Source organism: Ascaphus truei, chromosome 11, assembly GCF_040206685.1.
Source record: "Ascaphus truei isolate aAscTru1 chromosome 11, aAscTru1.hap1, whole genome shotgun sequence".
Lineage (NCBI taxonomy): Eukaryota > Metazoa > Chordata > Amphibia > Anura > Ascaphidae > Ascaphus > Ascaphus truei.
Genome location: NC_134493.1, coordinates 43,273,898 through 43,296,865, shown reverse-complemented (window position 1 = coordinate 43,296,865; position 22,968 = coordinate 43,273,898). Strand labels below are relative to the sequence as shown.

Below are 22,968 nucleotides of genomic sequence, written 5' to 3'. Positions count from 1 at the left end.
GAAGGGTTAGAGATGGGGGGGGAAGGGTTAAAGGAGGGGGGGGAAGGGTTAGAGGAGGGGGGGAAGGGTTAGAGGAGGGGGGGAGGGGGGAGGCGGTGGGAAGGGGGGGGTGGCGGTGGGAAGGGGGGGGAGGCGGTGGGAAGGGGGGGGAGGCGGTGGGAAGGGGGGGGCGGAGGCGGTGGGAAGGGGGGGGAGGCGGTGGGAAGGGGTGGGGAGGCGAAGGGGGTGTGGAGGGGGGGTGTGGAGGGGGGGTGTGGAGGGGAGGTGAAGGGGGGGTGGAAGGGAGGTGAAGGGGGGGTGGAAGGGAGGTGAAGAGGGGGGGGTGGAGGGGAGGTGAAGGGGGGGGTGGAGGGGAGGTGAAGGGGGGGGTGGAGGGGAGGTGAAGGGGGGGGTGGAGGGGAGGTGAAGGGGGGGGTGGAGGGGAGGTGAAGGGGGGGTGGAAGGGAGGTGAAGGGGGGGTGTAAGGGAGGTGAAGGGGGGGGGGGTGGAAGGGAGGTGAAGAGGGGGGGTGGAAGGGAGGTGAAGAGGGGGGGGTGGAGGGGAGGTGAAGGGGGGGTGTAAGGGAGGTGAAGGGGGGGGGTGGAAGGGAGGTGAAGAGGGGGGGGTGGAGGGGAGGGGTGGAGGTGAAGGGGGTGAGGTGAATGGGGAGGTGAAGAGGGGGGGGTGGAGGGGAGGTGAAGGGGGGGGTGGAGGGGAGGTGAAGGGGGGGGAGGTAAAGGGGGGTGGAAGGGAGGAGAAGTGGAGTGAGGGGAGGTGAACGGGGGTGAGGGGTGGGTGAGGGGAGGTGAAGGCCGCTCACTCACCCGTCCGGCAGGTCCCACGTGCATGTGAGGCGGGAGGCAGCGTGTTGTGGCCGCTCCCCCGCTGTGTCCCGGGCGCTCGCTCGCTCCCCCGCTGACTGTAGCGGCGCCGGGGGGGGGGGGGGGGGGTATCGGGGAGACACTGACACTGGAGGGGAGGGGGGGTGGAGGGGAGGTGAAGGGGGGTATGGAGGGGAGGTGAAGGGGAGGTGGAGGGGAGGTGAAGGGGGGTGGAGGGGAGGTGAAGGGGGGGGGTATGGAGGGGAGGTGAAGGGGGGTTGGAGGGGAGGTGAAGGGGGGTGGACGGGAGGTGAAGGCCGCTCACTCACCCATCCGGCAGGTCCCACGTGGATCTGAGGCGGGAGGCAGCGTGTTGTGGCCGCTCCCCCGCTGTGTCCCGGGCGCCGCCATCTTGGGTACTCGGCGCCGCGAGGCAGCCTGCCTGGCCACTGGCTGTTCCCCCGCCGGGGAAGGGGTGAGTTGTAGCGCCGGGGAGGGGGGGCATGTATATGTGGGGGGGGAGAGGTGGGAGATATAGAGGGGGGGACTTGCACGGCCGCTGACACTGGGTGGGGGGGGCGCTGAAGGGGTAATAATAGTGTGTGTGTCCCGCTGACTGTAGCGGCGCCGGGGGAGGGGGGGGGCGGGGTGAAAGCGCGGGAGACACGGGGAGAGGAGGAGGTGCGCGCGGGTGCTGCTAACACTGTGAGCCCCGCTAATGTAGGTAACACCCCCCCTACGTGTGTGTGTGTGTGTGTGTGTGTGTGTGTGTGGTGTGTGTGTGTGTGTGTGTGTGTGTGTGTGTGTGTGTGTGTGTGTGTGTGTGTGTGTGTGTGTGTGTGTGTGTGTGTGTGTGTGTGTGTGTGTGTGTGTGATATGTGTATGTGTGTGTGTGTGATATGTGTGTGATGTGTCCTTTGGCCCGTCACTCCGCCTCAGGCCAATGAGAGGTGTGCGGGGGCGGGCGGGCCAAGGGACCAATGAGATTGCCGCTAGGGACGCAGACATACAGTGCTTTCAAAAATATATAGTAGATAATTACACTTTATGACACTTGTCACTGTGGGGCGAAGGTGGATTTATTTTTAAATATTAAATCACATTGGTATATATTATTATTATTCCTTAGTCACGGTTTTTGCACATTTATTTGCACTAAGGTTGTTGGGTTTAAATAGTTTTTTCTCTGCTGAGTATTATACTTTATAAATCAGCCCCTTCACTTGAGAGCGCCCGGTTACACCCCTTTTGCTATTACCTGGGCAGAAAAACCTTATAAGATTGGCCTGCGAGAACCAAACCCGTTCTAGTTCAGCTCTGACAGGTTTGGTTCTCACAGGCCAATATTCTAAGGTTTTCTGCCCAGGCGCCATAAGAGTCCTTTTTTTCTACTAGATCCTCAGACCACAACCCAACACAGCCCACACATCACACCACACCACAACCCAACACAGCCCACACATCACACCACACCACAACCCAACACAGCCCACACATCACACCACACCACAACCCAACACAGCCCACACATCACACCACACCACAACCCAACACAGCCCACACATCACACCACAACCCACACATCACACCTCAACCCAACAGTCCACACATCACACCACAACCCAACACAGCCTACACCTCACACCACAACACACACATCACACCGCCTTACACCACTACCAAGCAACAATGTGCAACTTACAGCTTCTTGCAGGAGCTGTTCCAGGCAGTATATATGAGGACGGTTTCCCCTCTCACCCTCCACAACCACACGGTATCTGGGAGCGAAGAGATATTAAACATAGAATCATAAACAAAGAACAGCCGATAAATGTTGTATTGTGACAGGTGCCGTGTGATATTTTCCCGTATGTTTTATTTATAGTGTGAAATGCCGATCTCGCTGCACAAACCTTAAGGTCATTTACAAGTATTACTATATATTTGGCATGCGGCTGTCATCTTTCCAGTCAGCCATATGCTGACCAGTGACCGGGCCACTTCCTGAAGACTCACATGTCTGGAGAGTGGACAGTCTGCACGTGGCCGGCATAGAGAAGCTTATCGTCCATGGGAATGAGGACCCGCAGTCCGTCCTTTAGCTCATCCTTGTCGATGATAGAGGAGCGAGGAGCTACTGGGACAGAAGCAATGGTTCAGAGGACAAAAGGGGATTTCAGGCTCAATAAGAAGAGCAGAGGTACTGCAATTTACCACCAACCCAACTACGTTGATCCTCAGCACCTTCCAAACTAAAGCATTCCCGAGGTCACCCGGGTTTTTAATCTTTTAACCCTTGTAGATACTGCTCTGCCTCATTAGTAATAGAGTAGGGAAGAAAGGTTTGTTACATTGTATACACACGGAACATTCAGAATGTTACATTTTTTTATTCTATGGCTCTGACAGTGTACGCAGCTCTGTACATACAATATTCCTGGCACAGGTCCCTGTCCTGTAGATTGAAGAAAGGCAGAAGCTCAAATGAGAAGGTGGAGCACCAAGTGCTAACGTCCTACCAGTCTGGTGAAACACCGTGCCCACTGTGAGTGACGTCACCAGAGGCAACAGTGTGGACACCGTCTCAGAGAGGAGACCAGCAGCAAACACCGACGGGCGCCACATTTTCCAGAAAAGTGAATTTAAATGGAATCTATCTGCGTGCAACATCAATTGTTTGTTATATTATTAAATGGAATTACGCTATGGGCGTTTTTGCGCTGTCTTCTGTTTGCCATACCTGCCCTGTAGAGGTTATAATCTACTTCCAGTGTCTGCGGCACAGGGAGATCATTTGACAGCCCACGGTCACAATGAGACCCTGGGATTGGAACTGGGTTCACCCACTTCAAACGTCACCGAGCTCCTTCAGTCAGGAACAGGGTGAAAGGTGTGGTATTCCCACAAAGATACACAATGTAGCATACGGACGTCTCTCACCGGGAGTAGCCGGGCGCTCGGGATGCAGACTGAGAAGCACATTCTCATCTTCAGAGAAGCTGCTGTCCTGACTGGGCTCAAAGTCTTCCTCAGCTGCCATGCTCTCCATCAGCTTGCTCACTGCTCCCCCTTTACCGCGATTCTAAGGACACGAGAGCAATACATCTGACATGAAGGGTCTGATAGGAGTCATCGACATCCCAGTTCTACAGCGTAGGAATGGCTTGGGATCCCTTATAAGAGCCCTGCTGGCTGAAGTCCGACTGGCACAAGCACCGCTCCTACTATGATACTCACATAAAGGTGCCAAAAAGGGCAATGTGCAGGGAAATATGCAATGTACAAACATCCCCTCCAATGTCAGAGACTCATGGACTTATATTGGCTCCAGTGAACATGATACCCCAATAAACTACACAAGAGGCCGGGGAGGGGGGAGCAGGATAGCAAGACGGAGATTCAGGGAATTTCCTTATGGTAACAATGGTTTAAATATGTATTGTAAGAATGTTCCCTTCACGGTGTGAAGGTTTCCACTGCAACAACCTAAGAGTTTATGCACGGGGTCACAATACATAAAAAGCAGCAGCACTGCACATAGAGGAGGAGGAGAGCAGGATACTGATAATGCAGGTAACAGCACTTTGACAAGTTCAGACTAATTTAGATATACTTTTCAAAAGGTTCTCATTGAATTCTACGTTATATTTAATAAATGAGTCACTGCTGTCTCACTATGAAGATAAGGCAGTGTGATGGTGCTCAGTGTCACTCTGTATCAGCACACTCACCACTGCTCTTCACAGACCAAGCATACAATAAAGGCGATCACTGCCACATACGGGGAATAGATCAGTGCAGGGAGACCAGTTACTGCAACTCATCCTCACCTCCCGCCATCCCCATCACCCCCCCCCAATCCTCCCATCCCCGCACTTACCTCCTGCAGTCCCCATCACTCCCTCTCCATTACCCCCCCTCACATCCTCACCGCCTGCCGCCCCCATCACCCCCCCAATCCTCACCTCCTGCCGTCCACCCTCCCCAATCCCCACCGACCCCACCCCGTTATCCCCATCATCCCCCCCTCACCTCCTGCCGTTCCCCTTACCCCCCTAAACCTCACCCCCCTAAACCTCACCTCCTGCCGTCCCCGCCAATCCTCACCTCCTACTGTCCCCATTCCCCCCCATCCTCACCTCCTGCCGTCCCCATCACCCCCCCAATCCTCACCTCCGCGCCCCTTGCCTCCTGCCGTTCCCATCACCCGCCAAACCTCAACTCCCCTCTTGCTGTCCCCATCACCCCCCCCCCCCCGAATCCTCACCTTCCCACCTCCTGCTGTCCCCATCCTCCCCGCCCCATCCAAATCCTCACCTCCTTCACCTCTTTGGCCTTCACTCTGCTCTTCTGGCTGCAGCTCAGGGTGCTGGGGACACTCAGCCTGTCCTCAGACACAGAGCCGCAGGTGCCGGTGGGAGACATGGAGGGAGAGGAGGAGGACGACGATGACGACAAAGTCACCTTCACCTTCTTTTTCTGGAGCAACAAAACAAATGGTCAAATTAGAGAAGCAGAAAACGACTCTGTATTCAACACTCAGGACAGACATGGGGGTTATCAGTGAAAATATTGGATAATGTGGACATTTACAGAGAGGTCAGTGATGCGTTGCTGACCTGACACCAAAGGGGTTAATGATGACCTCGGACATTCATATTTACTGACCTCCAATGCCTGCAACCTGATGCACAGAGACACACGAATACATATACATTCACACGAATACATAGACCTTTTACCGATGTGCACACAGTCCACACAATAATACACAGAACAATACACACAGACAATATATATATAATGAAATGCACAGATTGCACAGGTGTACAATACACATTAGCACTTATATAGGCGCTCACCGCGGCACAGAACTGGTGTAAAATAACTGCACCAAATGTATAAAAAGAAATAAAACACTTTTTTTATTTAATCTTTCATAAATCTGGTGCCGTTTCCTTGCCGCTATGAGCCGAGGTGGGTAAAAAAACGCTGCAGCCAGCACACACCGGAGAGGAACTGACCAGTATCCAAACATCACAAATACTCTGATCATCCTCTGTCACCAAGACCAGAGATGTCACCAACCAACAAGACACATCCTGCAGCGTAAACTACATCAGTATGCGGAGTTCTAGGGGGTTTCCTCCACTCCTTTTCCCATACACCATACACTTTACAGTGCAACACCTAAATATTGCATATTACATGCTATATCGGACAACAGATCTTGGCTTCCTTGCAGATGGAGATACAGCCATATAATTATGTGAGTTTTAAAATGGCTCTGTAATGAGTTAGTTAGAACATCAGAGGGTCCCCTGACTGTGCACCTCTATACTCTGAGCTGGACAAATGTCCCTATTGGCAAACACACCTTGCAGTGGTCTTTCTGTTCCTTCCCCTTCTTAGGGCTCATAGGTGCCATCTTGCACCGGATGGGTTTGGAGGCTGGATGGACATCGGTTGGGGAGATGGGGGACGATAGAGATGCAGAAGTGCTGGCGTCGTGGAGGAAGATGCGTTCGCTACGGCGCCGACTCCACAGGTCATCATCGCTCACTTCCGGCCCAAACTCCTGACTCAAGTCCTTGGGGGACTTCAGCTTCTTTAACTTCCGTGCCTTCTCCATCATCTTCCCTTTCTCCAAGCTACCTGGACACGATCCATCCATCAGAGCGGGTGCAGCGCTAACTCCTTCCACCATGTTGGTGCGAACCATGTTGGGTGGTGATTTCCTCTGAATCTTCACCTCGCTCTCAGAATCTGTGTATTCAAACTCTGTGCCTGGGGATGAGAGGAGCACACAGATATGAGCACACTGGACCTCTCATGTAAACTAATCCATGGGACACGACACTCACCCCACTTTACCCGGACACGACACTCTCTCCCCCCTTACCCCCCAGAGGCCGTGTGTGCCCTTTCAACAAAGTCACAAGAAAACATGCCATTGGAATTTACAAAAATGAGTTCAACAAGTTGGGCATTCCCATGCAAGAGAAAGCCAGAACATATTTCACATTGGTTGATGGGGCCACAGATATTCCCCGTGGGGTGACGTAAGCAGGGACCAATATCTAGTGTCCAGTGTCAACACTGAAATTGTATCTGTCATTTCTAAAACTGACCTGTGACTTAGAAAATAATAGCAAAGCTTCCAACTAGCACACCTGATTTTTTTACATGTACGGTGTTTCACTCCGAATAAGACAATAAAATGCATCTGAACAAAAACATCAAATCATCTACAGAGTTTTCTGTGATGACAAGCGTGAACAACCAAAAGCAATGCAGCAAATCAGATGTCCGTCTGCTCACTGACCCATCACTTGCATTTCCCCTCTTCCCTCCTCCTCTCAGTCCGCTGATGGATTGAGACAAAAACAGACTGATTTGCTCAAAAGTACACGGACAAGCTCTACCATGAGCATTTACTTTCAGATAAACGGTTCTGTTGTAGATTAAGAAACCCAAATCGAAGTTCGCTCAACAGGCAAAAATTGCCGTTCTGTGAAAAAGGTCACAAAAATGTTCAAAGTTTACAAAAATAATTCAACAAGTATTAAAAAAAAAATAAAATGGAAGAAAAAGTCACTATGCAGGTCACCTGACCCTGTTATATACTGCCATTATCACTCAATTCTGGCAAAAATGTACACATTGAGAACGGTCACTGTCTGGAATGTAATGATTTGCTGGAGCAGATTGTATAATGGGGCCAGCCACTAGACATCTGCAGTGTGCATCTATTCCCCTCACTGGGAGACAGGTGGCCGGACGCGGTGTGTAACCAATAACAGTTTGGAAGCCACAAAGTGCACAGAGGAGGAAAGGAAATAAGAGGTCCCCTACCTCCTGAAGAGTGCTGATGATTTACAATGCGTTATAAAGCAGAAATAGTATCTGGGTGATTATGTACCATAATAAGATGATCCGTGGTAAGCATGAGATTATTCCTTTTAGGAAGAAATGTCCAACACTAAGACCGTTTTAAATGTAAGAAGAACTTTCACACACAAAAAACCCAACTGACTGAACTTTGACCAACCTGATCAAAATAAGCCAATTTCCTGATCTGCACATTACATAACTAGTGCACACGGCCAGGACAGTGACATGCGGAGATGGACCAGCTGCTAAGTGAAGTTCCCCTCGTCCATTCTAATTAACATGCGATGCATTGCTGTATCCCACAACGAATACAAGCTGCACATATCCAGCCTCGGCACGGTCCTTGTGGATCCATATTAAAGGTTCTAGATTTCTCAGCAAACAGAACACAAAGGAATCCTGTCCGCAGACCAACCACCAGATTCACCAAACCATTTATATGAAAATAATGAAAACGGTAAGCTTTATTATATTGACGCTATATTTGGTAATGTGGTATTGCTCTGCTAAGCTTAATGGATTGCATCACTTAATGGTAACACCATCTAAATCCTGCTCAAGCACAGGCATGGGATGATGTTTGGCCTCTGCCCTCCCTACATGGTGTTTGTGCTACCTTGACCCTTGCCTTTAAGACCACCCATGGTCTCGTCCTCCCTTACCTTTACAACTGCCTGATCAGCAACAACCCCAATCGGGCACTTCGCCCCAAAACTGATTAAGCTTTTGCAAGGACCGCCCCAAGACTGGAATAAGCCCCCTGGCTGCTTTAAGTAATCAGGAAGCTTTACTTCCATTCACAAAGAAATTAAAAACCTTCCTTTTCATGCAAAGCCTGGCAAACAGACCCCAATATCATCTTTCCTGCTCCCGTTCAGGTTTTCCGCTCTTTGTTGGTCTTAGTCATTCCCCTAAATGCTTTCGGTAGGTCCTGGTTGTAGGTCTAGGATGGGAGTTCTCCCTAAATCTCTACACGCGCTCTAGTACCCAGTTTTCTTGGCGAGTAGCACTCATTAGAAAGGCTACACTAATACTCACCCATCAGGCTTTGCCTCTCCTCTTTCTTCTTTGCTTTTTGTTTGGCCTCGAGTTGGATGATGGACAGAGGCGAGGAGGTGATGGGACTGGGAAGGGCCCTGGCAGCAAACCGAGCAAGAAGACCCAGCCCGCTCTCGTCCATGTGTGAGGAAGATAACCGATCAATACCAAAATCAACATAATAGTCCTCCCCGTCATCATCGGCGTCGTCATCGTCCTCAGAGCTATAATCTAGCAAATGGATAGAGAATTTGTTGCACATGCATGGCTTCTGTATACATTGTAACAGGTCATTACAAACAAACTCCCAGAAGTTAGAATTCACAGTCCAGGGTAATCTCGTCAATGGATCTTATGTCATTTGGGGGTTCGGATTTATTTATTAACAATATACTTTAACCCTATGTGTGGTCTAACTTGGCAGCACAGAGAAGAACCACAGAGCACTGCCAAAAGGGTCGCATTTCACACCAGAAAGCTTTGGTTTCAGCCAATTTATAATCGCTCTCTGCTATTTGGCTAAACTGGAGAAGTCGTCTGATAAAAGGAGGTTACAGTCATATATCTGCTTGCCTCATAATCATATATTATAGCTGTGGGAGCACGTCAGAACCCAGGTCACCATGTTGCCCCAGTATGTGTTTGTGTTATTGGCTTTATTTATATTTTGGGCACATACCGAAATTAGAAGTTTCTCTCTTTGCTCTGTGATTAATGAGACATGTGCTCTGTTTCGTAATGCGCAAAGCATTAAGTTGGGAAATTTCCAGCATCTCAGTTTCAGGATGCGATTCATGGAGTTCCAGGAAGTGCTGGTTTGCCCCCTCAGAGATTCTGCCCCCCCTTCCCCGTAGCTGCTCTCAGAGGTTCTGTCCCACCATGTAACTGTGCTCTGAGGTTCTGCAAAAGTCAGCCCCCCCTCCCCATAGTTGTGCTCGGGGAGGTTCTGTCCCCCCTTTAGTTGCACTCAAAGGTTCTATCTATTCTCCTCCCCTGAGGTTCTGTCCCCCTCCCATAGCAGACCTCTGAGGTTCTGTCCCCCTCCACGCCACCCCGCAGCTGCACTCTGAGGTTCTGCCTCCCCCTGTAACTGTGCCGAGGTTCTAGTCGCCACTGTAGCTGCGCTCTGAGGTTCTGTCTCTTTTTGTGTCTGCCCAAATAAAAATAGAAGAAGCCCCAACTCCTCTCTATCGGACACCTACTAAACTTAAAAATTTAAAAACAATGGAGGAGATAAAATTTATACAAAGAACATTTTAGGAGTGTTCCTAAAAAATAGCTAGAACATTTAATCACCAAATTAAAAAAATGTGCAGAGATGTGATATTAACTTGTATTATATTTAAAAAGGGCAAAACCCCAGTGAGCCAGCTCATTCAGGTCTAAAAAAAAAATAATCAAATGTATTCCTGGTTTTCATTCTGATCACATATTTTGTTTGGAAAGGACTCTGGTAGGTTTCGTTATGGGGAAACATTGATGTTCCTATTTTCAGGGGCCTGTGATTTTTCCACAAAAGGCTTCTATTGCGTCAGACAAAAAATACATCCTCCACAAAAGTAGCCTTCAGCGCTGGGGACCACTGATCACATAGCATATCCCTTCAGCACTGGAGGGTCTACAAGGCAGGTCTATAAAGTGAGACCGTATCTATTGTCTAGTTATTGGCCTCAGAAAAAGGGAACCCGCCCCAACGAGATACCCAAGTGTGTGGGAGGTTACCAAGAAAAACGCAATTTAGCAACAATATAAAATTGTGTCACATGTTCCTACAATTGTAGCACAGAATATGTTAGGTGAGCAGTGAAAAACGTTACATGTTAAAAACAATGAGAGTTCCACAAAAGGGTATTTAGTTGCCAAAGACTGATGTGCAACAGGAACACGATGGATTTTGAAGCAGCCTAGGGAGGGAGGAAAAGAACACACACAGACAATGAACACACTACAGAGCCATTAGAGACTGTAGGACATGTTCTGTCACAATGCCAGGCAGAGAGCATACAAAGCAGGCTAGGTGAAGGCAGACGATACAGCTATTGGGTCCTCTCTCTGTGGCTTTCCCTTCATCATTTAAATAACTCCTTATAAATAGAAAACATTAACTGTGGACCTTACATAGATGTGCTGCAGACACCAGAATTAATTGACACAAAACATCGCTCAAGAACAAAGTGTCTGGTTCAGAGGCAACTCAACCCAATTTGGACTTTACTCAGAAGAGCGGCCGTGTAACATGGCTGTGTTATGCACAAGCCAAGGCTTATTACATACACACTGTATAAGAACATGACATAATATAAGCTTCAAAGAGCTGCAATCTGGAAGCAGATCACAATGAACAATTAATGGCAATATTGGAAAATGGAAATTGTACAGAATCTCTAAACTTGGATTCAATAAATCAGGTCACTTTCCATTGTCAGTTGACTCGATTTCTCAAGAGTTGTGGTGTGTCTAACCTATACTACCATCACCTCCACTCCCCATTGGCCCTTGGGTTGTCAGCCACTAGGACACAGCCAGAACACAACGCTCTAAGACCTAGGTCATGAATACCACTTTCCCGTTAGTGGCTATTTGTGGTATTCAGCTGGTCCCCATACAGATCAACAAAAGCAAAAGAGCTGATGTAGTGTCTTGGAACATAACAGCCTATAAACGAAAGGCCAGGCACGCTACAGTCAATTCAGTGCATTTATCTCAGGGATAGCATGGATTCAACGTCCCTGAGAATACAAGAGTCATTTCAACCACTTTAAAGAACACGAGCATAATATTAGACTGGAGGTTTTACCAATAAAGAGGTTGGTTTATAGATTACAAAAAGGAAAAGGATTTTGCCTACCTACATTAAAGAGTTCATGTTTCTGTTGGCTTGGAACCTGACCCCACGCTGTGCGGTGTCTGCCCTACTCCAGCCAAATCACTTTGCTTCTTTAGTGCAGCGTGAGAGCAAATGCAAGAAACCGATACAGACATTCAAAGCATCATGGGTAAGGGTCAGGGGGTGAAGGGATGCTCAAAGCAGCTGCAAGGAGAAAGCAAGCATTCTAGAAAAGCTGGGTTAATTTCTGCATTAGATGTTTCCGTCTGGTTTTAGTATCAGGAAAGTCTTTGCAATCCCTATTACCCAAATATCCCTTAGGCAGACGCTCCAAAATTACCAGATTTTTCTCTGCATTTCCAAACCTTTTGCCACTGGCAAATCGGACATTTGATCAAGTACAACGGAGCACCTAATGGAAGCACTGGGAAATGAAAAGAAACGCCAACTACAGTAGGTACTGGCGCCCGTTGGTGGCTTCCGGCGTTTCCAGCAAGCAGCAGCATCTAATAATAGTTGTTCACATGCTTCCCAAGCACATTTCCGATGGGAATCCTTAGAAACCTTAAATTAAAAAAAGGATCAAAGTGCAGGCTCTCCGGGGCACTTCTGGAAAGTTTGAGTGGGGGTCTAGAAAAGAGGGATCTATTAAATCCCATTTAATCCCAATGGAGCGTGCAATGCGCTGAGCACTTCAGCGGTGAAGGTTTTACGGTGTCAAACATGTTTTTTTTTAACATTCTCCTGGTTTTTGGATGGTCTTTCAGTTCAACTATTAACCGGTGATTATGTGATTATGTGATTAAATAATGTTTTTCTTTTTTTGCAATTTCATATTGAGCGCGTCACTCACTGTGGCCTAAAGTAAATAAAATTGTAGGACTGGAGTGTAACACTTCAGAAACAATAATTTGGGAGTTCAGATGTCCTCAGGTGAACATCACAAGGAACTGCGTGTTTATTGTACAGAGATAGTCGCCAGGATTTACTTTGTTTTAATTCAATTTAAAATGAGCTAATCTGTCTCCATTTAGTAAAAAATTAAATAATAAACGCGCGTGTGGAAACAAAGTACTAATGAGATGGAAAAAAGTCACAAGAGCCGATTGTGCGAAGGGATATTTGGATAACAGAGAGACTGCAAGATTCCATCAGAAAAACGGACATCCTGAGAGTGATGTGAAGGGAGGAAAAGCAGAATGGAGTGAAGCCAAACCTAATTACCTAATAAGAGACACAGCAAGAGAGACAAAGCACACTGGTTTAGTTAAAAATGAATTTGAGATGTTTAATAAAGCTTGGTAATACCAATTGGAAATACAAACATCAAATCACACACCCACACAACAAAATTTCCATTTACAAAAATGTTTTCATGTGGAACCTCCATGCCAAGTAAAAAAAAAATTAAAAAAAAATGTAAACAGTTATCGTGGCGCTGGCGAAGGAACAGGGCGATGGGAGACTAAAAACAGTCGGCAAGAGCTCGCAAAGAGCCAATAATATAAGCACAATTTTACAGGTACAAAAAATGGTTCTATTGCTAAAGCAGACTACGCTGCAAAATGCACAGACGGTCACCCTGACCATCAGTAATAGCTGAGCTCAACCCACTGCAGCTGCCTCTCCCTCTACCAACTGGGACTGTTTGCTTTGTGAATCTAGTAACCTTGATCAAACGAGTCCTCCGTGGAGTCGCTGAAGGACGATCCGGCCTCGGCCTCCTGCAGCAATATGCAACACTGCTTCTTCCTGCTCACTGGCTGCTTTGACCTGAGAGTCCCACGGGTGCAGGTGGCACTTCTCAGAGAGCGGAAGCGTCCTGAAGTCTTGCTGCTCTTTTTGGGCAGCATGTTGAACAGGCTGGATTGTCTGAATTTGGAGTGGGCCCAGCCACCCCTCAGAAACTCGTCATCTTCCTCCGTGTCCGTATCTGCGGTTAGGAGTAGGTATAAAAACACAGGTGAGTCGAAAAAGCACTTTTAGATTTCACTTTGAGTGAAGAGCAAAAGGGACTCTGAATTGGGGAAAGATCCAGTTAAGAGAATATTGTAAGAGTTAAAATACCACATACTGCAAATAACATGATGTGCGTCAGGATTATGCTCTATAATCGGTTAGATATGAAGAACAAATAAAAAAATCAAGAAAAAAGGGAGAGAGCCCAGTTAAGTCATCGGAAAGCGGGATTTCTGTACAGAAATTCACGTGTGTAGGTTGTCAGGCTGTACAACTAATAAATACTCTGATGTATGGAAACATTACACTGATTTTATTTGATCAACCTCCAGCTACAAAAGATTTCACAGATATGATCCCTGGAGGTTGTTATTACAGAGCTATTATTTATCAAACATTCCCCCCACAGAATGTCCGATGACAGCACCTGTACATCAGACTTTTAAAGCGGTTATAGGAGGGGTGCGCAAAGTTTCCTGCATGCGCCCCCGTCTCCAGCTCGCGCCCCCCCTCCCTGCCCAGCTCCGGCGTCAAATGACATAGCGGGGTCATATGACATCACGTAACCATGGTAACGTGTCGTCACGTAACCCCGCGACGTCATGGGACACCGGGTTGCCATGGAGATGCGTCACTGGAAGGGAAGTAAAAGTTAGAGGCCTCACGCGATCCCCGGCATTTATTTTAAATGCTTTCGGGAAAGCGCAGGTCCTCTAACAGCCGTGCCGGTTGGGACTGAAACGCATAGGAGCAATATGTAAAATTCAATTAATAATTTTTCTTCAACGCTACGAGTGCTCGCTGCCTTCCTACTATTGCATATTTAAATAAAATGACCAAACGTACGCGATAGTGATACCGATTATATGTCAAATATCAACATTAGGGATGGGACCATTACTCACTGTATGAGCAGCTGCTAACTTCAGATACAGCTGGTGTGCAAGTAGCTTTCATCTGCCCTTTGACCTTTAGCATCACATCCATCTTCTTCATTTTGGAGGCCATTTTGCTTTTACCTTCTTTGGCTATTGTCAGTGGGAGGTGCAGAGTCCGGATCGGCTTGGATCCTGCAGCTGATAGACACCTGCTGCTTCCTTCGCCACATTTCTGTCTCACCACACTGCTGTCTGCAAACTTAAAGGGGACTCTTAGTTTGTCGTGTCTGGTGAGGGACAGAGCTTTGTCCAGTTTGGTTGCCAACTGCTCCTGGTCGCTGGACTTTCTTTTCTTTCGTCTTTTGGTTTGAACCTGACAGGCGAGAGAGACATTGGGAAACAAGCCGATAACTTGGGTCTCAACTTCCTCTTACCTGTTCTACATTCACCAAGGATCCCAAGAGCAAAGACACACCTCGAGCCTGATCCGACTAACCGGGGAATTCTAGATCATACAAATAATTTTTATGGAGGAGGAGTACAGAACACAAGCCTGCTCATTCACATCACTGGTGGCCTGGACCCCTGGAGTGGGATAATCCTAATGCCAGATCCGGGCGTTACTTTATTTCCCTCAAGGAGTAACCCTGCTAATGCTTGAAGAGCAAGCACACGTATAAAATCAACGTTTTCTGGTTGCTGTACTACAGATCTGTTAACTGAAAGTCACCACCCACAAGAACGCATGTACAGGTTCTCAGGTACACATTCGGATTACATGCATCTACGTCGTTGGGACGTCCTTGTCTTTTGTGCATTCCAAATTATTTTCATGAAAACAATTTAATGTTGATGAAACACAATGGATGTAACAGACAATCAAATCAATCACAGCTTCCCCCCCCCCACCCCAAGAGTTACATTTCAAGTCAAACTGTTAGAAACAATTTCACACACTGCCAGAGACGACAATGAAATACATACTAGCCAAGCTGACCAGCTTCCAGAATTGAAGTGTTTTCATCAGTATTTAAAGTCTCCAATTACTGACCTCACTCGTGTAACTGGAAGCTCTGTCCTGCTCGTCCCAACTTCGAATTCTTCCCTTCAGTTTTCCACTTACACTTTCCCTCTCGTCGTCTTCCTCGTGAAGCACATTCCTCTGCTTCTTCTTGAGACCCTCTCCTGCCTCAGAGTCTTCAGAGAGCAGAAGACACTTACTTAACCTGTCAGCAGGAGTAATAGAGAAACCATCACGACAAAAGCCCGTCACAGCTGAGGCATGGTCAAACCACGAGTGTGTGGTGGAGACACGGAACGAAGAAAACAATTAGGGCAGGGGCGGCCAACTCCAGTCCTCAAGGACCATCAACAGGTCAGGTTTTCAGGATATCCCTGCTTCAGCACAGAGTGGTGCAGTCATAATGACTGAGCCACCTTTGCTGAAGCAGGGATATCCTGAAAACATGACCTGTTGGAGGCCCTTGAGGAGTTGACCACCTCTGAATTAGGGTATCGTTCCATACAATCACATGGTCAGATAAAACCAACATACGCCACTTGTTATAAAAGCCACAGTTTGCAGTGATCCTTTCATGAACTAAATAGGAGAGGTCGTCAGATGTCATGTACAAGTTTCACCTATAAAAAGACTTATGTTGGTCCAAAACAAGGCATCACAACCCCCCCCCCCCCCCACAAGAAAACCCAGTTTTTAGTATTGCATAAAAAAATGCTATGTTTTTCCCTAGAAAACCATGTAGACTCTCAGCCTCTCGCTGCTCCGGTGGGATACACTGGGAGGGCTTAGGAATAAAATCCACTTTCAGACTGGTACTTTTTGTGTCCGTTATCTTATTGCATGGGGTCATATTAAGAGATTTTTGTGGGCTCTCCTAATGATCACCCAAAGCTGTGAAATACATGTGCACATCAGATTACATTAACCCCTTTCGGTGCTGGGAGAGCTGTGATCAGGTTCATCTCCCTAGAGGAGGCCTAGTCTCAGTGGTAACATGTCTTTCACTGTGACTTTAGCATTGGAAAACAGCAGCATCTTTCATAGCCAGAAAACGTTCACCACATTACCCAGAAACTGCCCTGAGAATTGCCCCAGCAGCAGATACACAGCCAGTCAAGGCCATATTTATTAAGCAGTGCCCAGTCGTAAGAGACATTGAAAGCCATTCACTCCAATGGACCTCATGACTTAACATTGCTTAGTAAACATGGCCCATGATGTCTGTTACGTTACATTTGCTGCCCTCTCGAGGGTACAGCCTTACTTTCTGCTCTTGCTGTGACTCTTCCCTCTCTCCAGCGGGGGAGATAGAGCACTGGTTCCGTGCTTCCTCTTCCTGGGCCTCCCAGGGCCTCTTCTTCCCAAGCTCCTACTCTTCTCATCACGCTTCTCCCTAAAAATAACTCACTGTTACTATAGCCCAGGGGCCAGAAGAAAAAACTAGAAGTCAGGATACTTTTATGTCAAGTAAGTCTGCCTCCTCTTCAGGATGTCTACCTGTGCGTTGGGAAGACTCGTCTCAGGGCAAAACCCAAGAACTCCTTACAAATCAGACTTCCAATATAGATCGTGAACAGGCGCAAGCCACAACCCCAAACTGGCCACGTTCCTGTGCTTTATTAAAACACGCGAACTGTGCAATCAGACGAACTCGGGGCTCCAAAAACAAGTGTAAATCGTAATCTACTAGGATATTCCCGAACCTAGAACAAGTGTAACAATGTAACTTGCAAGGTGTTCCAGAACAAGTGCAACAATGTAACTTGCAAGGTGTTCCAGAACAAGTGCAACAATGTAACTTACTCCGAGTCCCTGTGCCTCTGCAGCTTGGCCAGCTCCCTCTGTTTCTCCTTGTACCGCCTCTGCAACTCAGCCAGCCTCATTCTGTAATCCAGTTCCAAGGAGTCCATGTTCTCAATGGCAGACTTGATGGAAAACATCTGCTTGGAAAGAACATCACTTTATGGACCTCGCACAGCTATACAGAACCTACTTTTTGCCTCACAAGATACACAATCAGGAATCACACAGCACACGCATGCAAGCCCCTTTTTTTGATGATACCCTTACAAGTTCTGAGTCACAGACCGGTGAGAAAATGGTCTGTTTGGGCGATTAAATTTAGCCAATCCCGTGCTCATCTCAGCAGAATATCTCAAACATTGTTCGCGTTCTGAAGTATATTTCATGTAGCACAAAAATAGGTTTCTAACTTTACCCTTTAAGAAACAGTGACCCTGGAGAAATCTGGATATTCACGAGCTGTAGTTATGCACTAACTTTTCACATGTATTTTATTGTGTATTCATTTTAAGTAGCAAAAAGGTGAAATGTTTTTTTTTCTAATAAAATCAGTTCTGTAGTACAGCAGGGCCCCAGGTATACGGCGGGTTCCGTTCCAGGGGCCCGTCGTATAGTGAAAATCGCCGGAAAGCGGATCCGGCAATTTTCAGTTATGTGCATGCGCAGACAGGAGTTTTTGCCGTTCTGCGCATGCGTGGCCTATGTTCTCCACGCGCAGGATACATGATGCACGTGCAGACTACGGTCTGCGCATGCGCGCCGGGCGCACCCGCCCGTTCTGCGCGGCGTACTATCCAACATGGCGGCCCCCTTCTCGGTGCCGCCGTATCGCCGAAAAGCGAAGCGCCGAGAAGCGGGGCCCTGCTGTATAAGAGACTATTGTTTTTTTTCCCCCAATTCTCAATGCCATTTTTAATGAGTTTTAATATACTGAGCATCCTTGGATTTCTAGAGCAGGTTTTATCCCACCTCCCCAGCAGTGCAAGAGCTTTGTAACCCTTTCCTGTTTGGGATAATTTGTAGCCAATGTTCTCAGCAGTTTGAGCTGCAAGCTGTAACAGTAGATAATGTTCTCTTAGTAATAAAAGGGTACACTGTAGCTGCTGAGTTACACTGACTGAAAGATTGATTGAAACTGAAAGGCGGCCATTTAGTTGGGCACACAATCAGTATTTTTACAGATTTATAACAGGAGCACCAAACGATTGCCAGCTGAGGCAAGAATGTAGTTATACATGGTCACAAGCTTTACATATTAAAAGGGGAAAGTAGTATTGCCGCTTTAAAAGTATTTATATAGTTTATCAGTACAGTGAGAGGTAATTGTGCTTCTCCAGAGAAACACCTCCTTCCCCTGCCGTGGTTCACTTAAATGCAAATGACTCACGTAGCTGATACAATGACAGATTGGATGTGCGTTTTAGAACAATGTGTAGAACATACAGAAATAAAATGCTGTATTTCTTAAAAAAAAAAAAACAATCTCTAAGACAAAAGGAGCGAGAGAGAGCGCAAGAGAGCGCGCGAGAGAGCGTGAAAATAACACAGATGAAGTTTACCCCGCTCAAACGGAGTGTTAGAATCTAGTGTGGGAATAGATTCTCTTTCATTGGGTGCTATCTAAGGATTTAGTGAGAGATAGAACAAGGTTATCCCCTTTACAAGGACTGCGCTCACATTGGAGTAACTACATGTAAAGCAGATTTGCTTTTTTCCCTCTGGGGTTCGAAACATCGGATAATTGGTGCTCTATGGAATAACTAAACCCATTTTATTCTTTTCCAACCACTTTTGTCAGTGCCAGTACTAAGTGTATGTTTCATGCACTTACACCTCTTCCTGCATCTACCCACCAGCCTACGAGTGGCACACACACCCACGTTAAAAAAAATATATATACATCTATCTTTATTCCAAAAATCCATCCTCAAAAGTGTGAAAAGGTGCGTTTTGGGTTTTGCACTGATCACTTGGACGCTTATTAACCAGAATGGAATTATTTTAATCACCACAATACACTTGAGGTGCACAAGACCAAAATGTAACTTGAAGGTGTATTGGTGTCTAACCAGATAATGAGACGACTGTAATATTAGTATGATCTGGTCTGAGAGGGTGTCAGGATGGGGCCAGGGATTGGGCGCTGTGCTTTCCAGACCTTTTAAATCAGCAACATTACTTCTGCCCAGTAACAAAATCAGGTCTCCTCTAATGTCCACATCTGTGTAGAAAACAATCCTGGTCCACAAAAGCCATCACAACTTCACTCCGGACACCCAGCTCATTCATAAACAAAATGACAGATCCGCCACTCACAGGCTCATCCTTTTTTTGCATCCAGCTGTACTTCTTGTCTGGGTTCAGCTCTCGAGGCAACCGAATAGATTCTACTTTCAAACGGTCCAGGATCGGGCACGAAAGGACCTCCATCAACATCTGGGTGCTGGCAGCCAGCAAGCTCTCCAGGGAGGCACGCACATGGCAGTTCTGCAGGCCTGCAATATAAAGGAGAAGCAAAGTTAAGCATTGGTCCTGGCTCCCCACACCACCCCCAGGTCGGCCTGGAAGAGGCAGCTGCACCATGGTACAATACAGGCTCCCTGGGAGTTTTACGCATTTGGCTCTGTGACATCTTGGCAACCGGTTACAAAAGCGCTTGTGTGCCAAGCCATCTAAACTATCTATTTCATTTGAACTTGTGGCAGTGACCAGGGTTTGCACAGACACATGTCCGACTCTTCTGGATACAGGGCGGCTACAACACAGTCTTTCACACAACCACCACTTACTCTGCATTTCCTGTTTTCTTTTCTCCAGCTCGATCTCCGCAATTTCACTCAGGAGGGTGATCCCCTGCAGTTGAACGGAATCCGCCGGTGGATCAGCAGTCAGCATTACGGTGGTCGTGGGCAAAAAAGAGCAGGCCTGTGGCATCTCTGTCGCAGCCACCAGAGCATTCATACCAGCCAAGGGATCCTCGTATTTGATGTCCAAGGAGACCATGCTGGAGAGTTCATATGGCATGTCCTTTCCTCCACTATAGGGAGTGTCGGGCACAGACTCTGTGCCCTCCAGTGCTGTACTGGTACATTCATTATTTCTAAATACATTCATGTCTCTTATCACATTTGTTCTGCAAGACATTTCATGGTCCTTGGGCGTGAAGTCCAGATTCACCTGGTCATCGTCAATCTGGTTGAACGTGTTGCTGAAGTCTGTCTGAGTTGAACATGTCTCTTTGCCAGTTTCAGCATCGGTTTCAGAGGGACAGGCTGCCTGGCACTTCTGCCAACCTGGGTGCTCTTCCTCTCCTATGCTTGAAGACTCATTCTCCTGCAGAAGAACACTGTGACAGTCCAGGTCTTCTGCTCTAATCGCTCCCACATTCTGGACCTCAATCCTCTGAGCACAAGCAGCTTCCTGTGTCTCATCCTCCTCAGCCTTCACCGTGCACCCAAAGGGCTCCGCTTCTGCAACAAGAACTGGGGGCTTCAAACCCTCTGAGCAGACCAGGTTGGTGGGCCTCAACTCTGAAGTTGTTTCCATGTGATCAGAGCTTTCGGCTGGTAGCGGGACATCAGGAGCCAAACCGTCTGCATCTGTAGCAGCTGTCGGCTGGAGCAGGTATGGGTAATGCTGTCTGAACGAGGGAGAGAGAGACTCGAATGGGTATCCTGGAGAGATCTCTGGAAACAAAATAAATAGTGTTAAGGACTTGTGTGTGTCAGAGCATTAAATATGCTCAAGAATGATGTGCCATCTTTCTTTTCCCCACACCCAGTTGAGAAGATATGAAGTTACATGGAATGGTTAAGCAGCCTCACACGCTGCATGAAGCAGTCAGTGTGTCAATCTGAAGAGAGGCCTCTGAAAACCTATGCAACGCCATGTGCAGCATTATCTAATGGGAACTTGCATGTAGGTTCAGCACAGTTAATAAGCGGCGAAAACCGAGTCTCATTACCTGGGAACGGACCTTGGAATGGGGATGAGACGGCCTTCGCCATGTCCATATCTTTCTTCTCTGCCTCTTCTTCGAGGGCCTCCTCTTTGGCGAGTATCACAGTGGCAGGAGGTGGATGGGACGCGGGGGGCGGGCTGGACGGGTGAGAATTCGGAGTGGCAGGGTAAGCGTACGATTGCTGTGGTGCCGGCTCTTCTAGCTTGTGCACAGCCTCCGTTTTCAGCACCGGCGATGGTCTCAGGGAAAGAGGAAGAGGGCTGAGTGCTTTGCTGTACGAAGCAGAGACAGATGGAGAGAGGATTTTCCTCTGCAGCAGCCTTGAGTGGGACACCGAGCTCTGTTTACTGGTCTCTGAAGTCCGTTTCTGAGCTTTGTCCTCCATCTCTGCCTGATGCTCGCTCAATTTTATCCGCTCCTGAATGAAGATGCAGAGTAGAGACACTCCTTACCCTGTGCACCCCAAGAAAAGGCTAAACATGCCCTTCCTCATCATATCTACGTGAACACCCACTGCTCTTAGCATGAATGATATGGACCGAGTATCTGCACTGGGAAACATCAGAAACAGGAGAGCTGTATTGGGCCTACAGTATAAATAAAAGATATCGGTTAGTGCCCTCTCATCTAATCCACTAAATTACAGATATAGTTAGCAGGTGCTGATGCTTTGTTTCGGTTTAGCTTTTTTATGCTCATTGTATTCTCTGCAAACACTATGGAACGCCCAGAGGCATCTACTACCACCGCCATCTCGGTGGGGGAGGACTGTAAAATGCTGGCGATTTTTGGTGATGGGAAATAGTGAAACATTATTGAAGTATTTCTAAAAATGAGAACACAGAATGTATTTTTGGGATGTCTTTCTTTAATGGCGCTTTCTGGGAAACTGCACCTTTCAAATGGGGACATGTGACATTTGGTTTTGCCAATTTTGGCCCAGATTGACATGATGTGGTCACAGTCTCTACAACCCTCGCTGTGAGTCACTGGACAGAGCCCCCAACCTTCATTTCTACACATCAGGCCATTACCCCCCTTACCGCTAGCTGTGCGCTCCTCTGCAACTCTATGGCATCCAGCTGTACGCTCCTCTGCAGCTCCATGGCGTCCAGCTGCGCACTTCTCTGAAATTCCATGGCGTCCAGCTGCGCGCTCCTCTGCAATTCCATGGCATCCAGCTGTGCGCTCCTCTGCAATTCCATGGCGTGCGCCGCCTGCTGCTGCAGCATGTAGAGTTCGTGTTGCCGCAGCAGCTGCTGCTGGGATAAGAACTGGAGCTGATGTGCGTGTTGGAGAGAGCTGCGTGTTGGTGTGTAGAGAGCCGGCCAGAGAGGGGGCCCCCGGTCCAGTATCTCTGCTGAGAGGGAGCCAGGGAGAGAACCGGTTACACACACAGTAATACACACACACGCACACGCACACGCACAGGCACAGGCCCCCTCATATACATACCAAAGTGCGGTATCTGCTCAGTCGGAATCACCAAAATCTGCCCAGACTGCGGGTCTCTGGCAAAATGATAAGCAGATGGGAGGGAAGCGGCTATCCCCGGGGGGAACGCATGGCTCATTCCCTGGTGTAGGGACGGGTGGGTCAAACCTGGAGAGGAAAATCCAGAGGATATTGATCCTATCACCACTGGTAGAGGGTCCCATCTGAGAGCTGCCACTAACCATGGCTACAGTGGCACACAGAACAGAGTTGGGGGGCAAGAGAATCACAATACACAAACCCATAAGAAAAACAGCAGATTTGGGTACAGTATAGAAAGTGTTCACTCGTTT

The 22,968-nt window shown here is 47.8% G+C and overlaps 1 protein-coding gene across 13 annotated transcripts in view; it reads right to left on the bottom strand.

The window, feature by feature from the left end:
• Positions 1–22,968, bottom strand: part of TNRC18 (trinucleotide repeat containing 18) — a 59,364-nt gene that overhangs the window by 7,705 nt on the left and 28,691 nt on the right. For 3 of the 13 annotated variants that reach the window (XM_075565928.1, XM_075565938.1, XM_075565934.1), the window contains 16 exons: positions 22,637–22,783; positions 22,225–22,541; positions 21,185–21,599; positions 20,010–20,906; positions 19,537–19,715; positions 17,221–17,360; positions 16,682–16,810; positions 15,448–15,622; positions 14,424–14,769; positions 13,229–13,492; positions 8,733–8,963; positions 6,178–6,587; positions 5,118–5,279; positions 3,741–3,882; positions 2,817–2,937; positions 2,503–2,578 (listed from right to left, as the gene is read on the bottom strand). In XM_075565928.1, coding sequence (XP_075422043.1) covers positions 2,503–2,578; positions 2,817–2,937; positions 3,741–3,882; positions 5,118–5,279; positions 6,178–6,587; positions 8,733–8,963; positions 13,229–13,492; positions 14,424–14,769; positions 15,448–15,622; positions 16,682–16,810; positions 17,221–17,360; positions 19,537–19,715; positions 20,010–20,906; positions 21,185–21,599; positions 22,225–22,541; positions 22,637–22,783 — 4,151 coding nt within the window. The remainder of the gene's footprint in view (positions 1–2,502; positions 2,579–2,816; positions 2,938–3,740; positions 3,883–5,117; positions 5,280–6,177; positions 6,588–8,732; positions 8,964–13,228; positions 13,493–14,423; positions 14,770–15,447; positions 15,623–16,681; positions 16,811–17,220; positions 17,361–19,536; positions 19,716–20,009; positions 20,907–21,184; positions 21,600–22,224; positions 22,542–22,636; positions 22,784–22,968) is intronic. The other 10 variants (XM_075565940.1, XM_075565941.1, XM_075565931.1 and 7 more) reach the window with 8 other exon arrangements.